General features: G+C 32.6%; 1 protein-coding gene across 1 annotated transcript; it reads right to left on the bottom strand.

Moving 5' to 3' along the window:
- Window positions 1-830: 830 nt before the first annotated feature.
- aft (cap methyltransferase 2) lies at window positions 831-3,646 on the bottom strand. The gene is made up of 3 exons (XM_018448112.1): window positions 2,154-3,646; window positions 1,313-1,856; window positions 831-1,028 (listed from the first exon to the last, which is right to left on the bottom strand). The coding sequence occupies exons 1-3, from the start codon at window positions 3,612-3,614 to the stop codon at window positions 931-933; spliced, it is 2,103 nt and encodes a 700-aa protein (XP_018303614.1). The 5' UTR covers window positions 3,615-3,646; the 3' UTR covers window positions 831-930.
- Window positions 3,647-4,613: the final 967 nt, after the last annotated feature.

Here is a 4,613-nt window from a genome sequence, read left to right as displayed (position 1 = left end):
GAGTGATAAGCGATCAAGTGTTCTCAATAGTTTGAAATTCATTTTTCAATTTTTCATGTCGCGAGAAGTTTATCAATAACGTGTACCGCGCGTAGTTTGTAGTTTATATTAGCTGTTGTTCGCACACATATTTCGAATACGTAAATACCGTCAACTATAAATCGCGCGTTGCAGATGAAGAAAATATTTATGCGATCTATTAAAACAAATACAAACCGATATGCATCGAGCACTGCCGCGGCGCCATAGCGCGAATAGCGAGCAAATAAATTCTCATACTGTCGAAAAACAAAACATACCCGGTCTTTGAAGCGCAATCGATTGTGTTGCATGCGCACTTATACATACATATAGCGACGCGGACTCTCGCCTATTTTCAATCTGGTTTATGCAATAATTATATTAATCCTTTTTGCATCATATATACGTTTACTTTCGATCTGATTTACCCGCATAATAGATTTTAGTGGATTAATTCGCTTTATACGTCATCGATGCTGATACATCACTCAAGTAACACAACTAAGTCACGATACGTCAAAAAAATGATGTCATTTTGACGTCATTTTATTATTAAATGACATTATGAAAATGGTAATTTTATTATTAAAATAAATATTATTGATTAAAATCATATTCCAGAACACACACAAAGGCTTCCCCCTCATTTGGGAATTAATTTCTTTATTTTCCTAAGCCGTCACCCATTCAATCTTGTACGTCATCCAACGATACTAACTCATATAGTCTATTTCCTATTTATGATTTGATTTACAGTGTCTATTTTACAAAATCTTGTTTATGCATATGTTATCTAGAAGAGACAATATTTACAAATTTACATTTATTGTGCACGCTTGTAATTATATACATACATGTAATTATTTATAATTGTACACACAATTATATTAATATATAAGTTCCACACTGCTATAGCTTTTTATCAAGCATCATATTGATAACGTGACGAGTGTATAGTTTGATCATCAGATGATTAAGTAGCATCATCATAGGGAACTTGTTGCATTCTAGAAAGAAAATGTGTTGTCAAAGATCTACTAAAAATAAGATAATAGGTGCATTTTACCACCCTAATATACATATATATCAATCTCTTAAAAAGAATTCCTATATCAAGTGCAGATAAAGAAAAAAATTTTTAATAAGAAATATTCTTTTGTGTTCATCAAAATATACCTATCACCAAATATTTTGTATACAACTTAATGAGGCTATAATTGTGCAAAATATGTTATCAAAATGGATAAAAATAATATCTTTTTTTCCTCATGTATGTATTCGTGAATCTTACCATATAAAACTGTTATAGGTATTATCGACCAAACTGCCATATTTTGTTTACATGCATTATGTGATGCGACCAGAATTTCCTCTAAATATTCCAATACTTTCTCATTACGCCGATAGTTCTCCAATTTAAGGCGATAGCCTTCATTATCATGAATCTCAACAATAATGTTATTAAAAGAATTTCCTAAAAGATAGAGAAGACCAATATTTAATTGCGTTAACAAAGAATAACCGATTAAAACGAGTGTTTTCTCGGATTCGAGCTTTTCTAATCGATCATAAATTTCGGCAATTATTCGATGACTGTCGTAATTTTGAACGAATTGGAAGCTTAATATCTCATAGCTTGGATCGATTTGTTGTACAAATTCTGTTGTAATTTCTGCTGGTGGAAAGCAGACGGTGATGTGCATATCTTGCATTACGTTATCAATTTTGTCCAATATTTGCATAATTTTCGAGTCGCAAAAACGTGAACTGCATATTTTGTTAAACAACTTTCCCGTTTGTATGTTTAAAGTTTCTGGTAATGCCTGTAGATGCCACTACAAATGTAAAATAACCATGTTGTAAATGATGCTGTATATTCAAGATGTATGTATATACAGTAAAAAAATTCTTTTGTAATTGCAGTAATATACAAGCTTCTATGAATAAATTACTTCGTAAAGCATTACTATAAATTAAAATATATATTTTTTTTTAATTTTAATTTGCCAATCTCGAATGCGATAAAATTTTACGAAAATCGAAAATTTCTTAAATTGTAAAAACTACATGATATATGTGCTTTTTATAACTTATAAAGACATTCTAGAAACATAATTGAAAAATTTGCTTACAACGTAAAATTTTTCTGACGGCCATTCAATCTCTTTCGCGTTATTCCATGCTTGCAACAAACGCTCTTGCGGCTCTAAGTCTTGGCTCTTGCAACGCTCATTGTACGAATCAACGTGCAATTTTTTATTCATAAATTGATTGTTGTTTTTTTCAATTATCTCCCGACCGACTATTTCGTTTGCAGGATCTATTTTTCTTAATCTGTAGTCTTTGAGATATTTGATACCGATCATTCGTTTGATAACTGATGTAGAAAGACGCTTATAAAAATTATCTCTCTTGTGAAACGTTTTTATATTATCCTCTATGATCCTGCACTGATGGAACTTGAAAAATTTGCAGCATTGTTCAATCCTCCATAAAAAACCATCCGGAATATCCCGCAGGTTAAACATCGCATTCACAGGTGGCACATTGCCATAATAATATTTCAGTGTACATAAATATGGTGCTATGTAATCTTTGCCCTTGAAATTCATGCAAACAACATACATTTCCGAGTTTCCTCCTTTGCTGCTTGCTGGTTTCGTTACGCTGACCTGTTGGAAGGCGCAAGACAATAGATACATCAGGCACACGGACTGATGCTCAAACAGAGTGAAGAGCTTCAGCAAGAAGTTACCGCCTTTTTGCAGGAGATGCAAGCAGGCCACTGTTTCGCACAAGTGCAACTGTGCCACTGTGCTCTCCTGCTCTCCAGGCATGTTCGTACAGTCTATACTGCCATCCGCGGTAACCAGCAGAATCCGTCCTTTGCCATCCAGGGATTCGGATTTCTTCACCAGAGTGTCCAAGTTTTTCAGATCCATAATATCGCCCGTGTTGTCAGCGCCAAAGCACCAATGTTTCAGAGTGTGTCTAATAAATCTATCGTCTGCGACCATACCATCGTAAGAATTTCCTTCACAGTAAGGATTCAAAGTGGTGGCTAGCCAATTCCACTGAACATCAGGTGCATTCGTCTTCAGCCAGTGGTTCAGAGCAGTCACAAATGCACCTGGCGCTTCACAAAGATGAACCGACTTGAAGTTTTTACCGTCCACTTCATGGTAAATTTCATTTAACGGCACCAGAGAAAAATTGCTAGCAACTTCATAGAATTTGCACCAGGCTTGAGTCACAAGTTCTGCCTGTATATTTTCTCTTACCATGGATACAATTTCGCCTGCTTCATTCTTCCGATTTGTGTGCTGCTGCCATTTACTGAGATTGAAATTGTTCAGGCGACCCTTTACCTCATTCAGATCTCTTTTTATCTCTTGCAATTTGTTCAGTTGCCATGCTGGTTCTGTAAACATAGATCCCGCCTCAGGTAATACATATGTTTGTGTATCTTGTTGCACATTTGAGATAACAAAATGCTTTTCGAACAATATTGGTATGTTAGATGACAGATCAGTATACTTGTCTTGCAATATCTGTGATTGCTTTGAAGAAAAATTTTTTTCTTTCTTTTCCATCTTTGTGTAAATAAACTAATTTAAAATAACCACGTAACTGTAAATCACTTTTATTTTGTATGCACAATAGTTATAGTTTTTACAATTCACTTTCAATAATCTTCTTATTAGTTATTCCGTCTCTTTATCTTACGTCATACCTGAAATGAAAGTTGCAGTTCTACATCAAAATACATAATGTATCTTGTTACATAAGCATATGATCTTACTAGAGCAAGATTATGATTGCTTTGCAGTAAGAGAAATAGATGACAGTATAGCATAGTGAATTATTATATTCTTGTTATTTGTCAATATTAAAAAGAGATGAAATGATCACTATGTTTCTTGCTGGAAAGCATCATAAGAGAACATATTTTGTTAAAACCTCTTATAATCTGCAAAGTGATTTGCATACGAATAGTTTGTAGATAGAATTACATAAAATATGTGATAGAATGGCTCAATGATAAAAATATATTTATAAAGCTGAGATAAAAATAAATTTTTAATATAATAATAAATTTATATAAAACGTGTAATATAATATTAGGATTAATAATAATAACAAAATTATTAATAAGATTAATAATGATATAAATAAAAATATTAGAATAAGCTAATATATTCTAATAATATATATTTTCCTCAGCTGTCATTTGCATTCTCAAGTCTTAAAATAAAAGACAATATAAACTTGTTTCTTTTACATTTTTATATTTTATCCCTTTTCTTCTGCTTGCTTTCTTTAAAAAAATTGAAAATAGCATGTACCTTGACTACAGGAATGCAAGGAAGTGCATCGAACGAAAATAAAAAAAAATTTGTACCTTGCGTTTCGAATCTTGCAACGATCTTGCATTACAAAAATAGGTAATAATACGCACGTAATAGCTATAACTAGAAACAACAAATTTGACAAATTTCTATTCAGTAACTTTTAACGAGTGTCGATGTCGGTTGCACAGGTTTTATGAAAGTGCCAAAAAAGCTGTGCAATTACAATATAATCAGGGCTGG

This window comes from Mycetomoellerius zeteki, unplaced genomic scaffold, assembly GCF_001594055.1.
Source record: "Mycetomoellerius zeteki isolate Tzet28-1 unplaced genomic scaffold, Tzet1.0 scaffold106, whole genome shotgun sequence".
Taxonomy (NCBI): Eukaryota; Metazoa; Arthropoda; class Insecta; order Hymenoptera; family Formicidae; genus Mycetomoellerius; species Mycetomoellerius zeteki.
The sequence above is the reverse complement of the archived record's forward strand: the minus strand, read 5'-3'. Positions and strand labels throughout refer to the sequence as shown.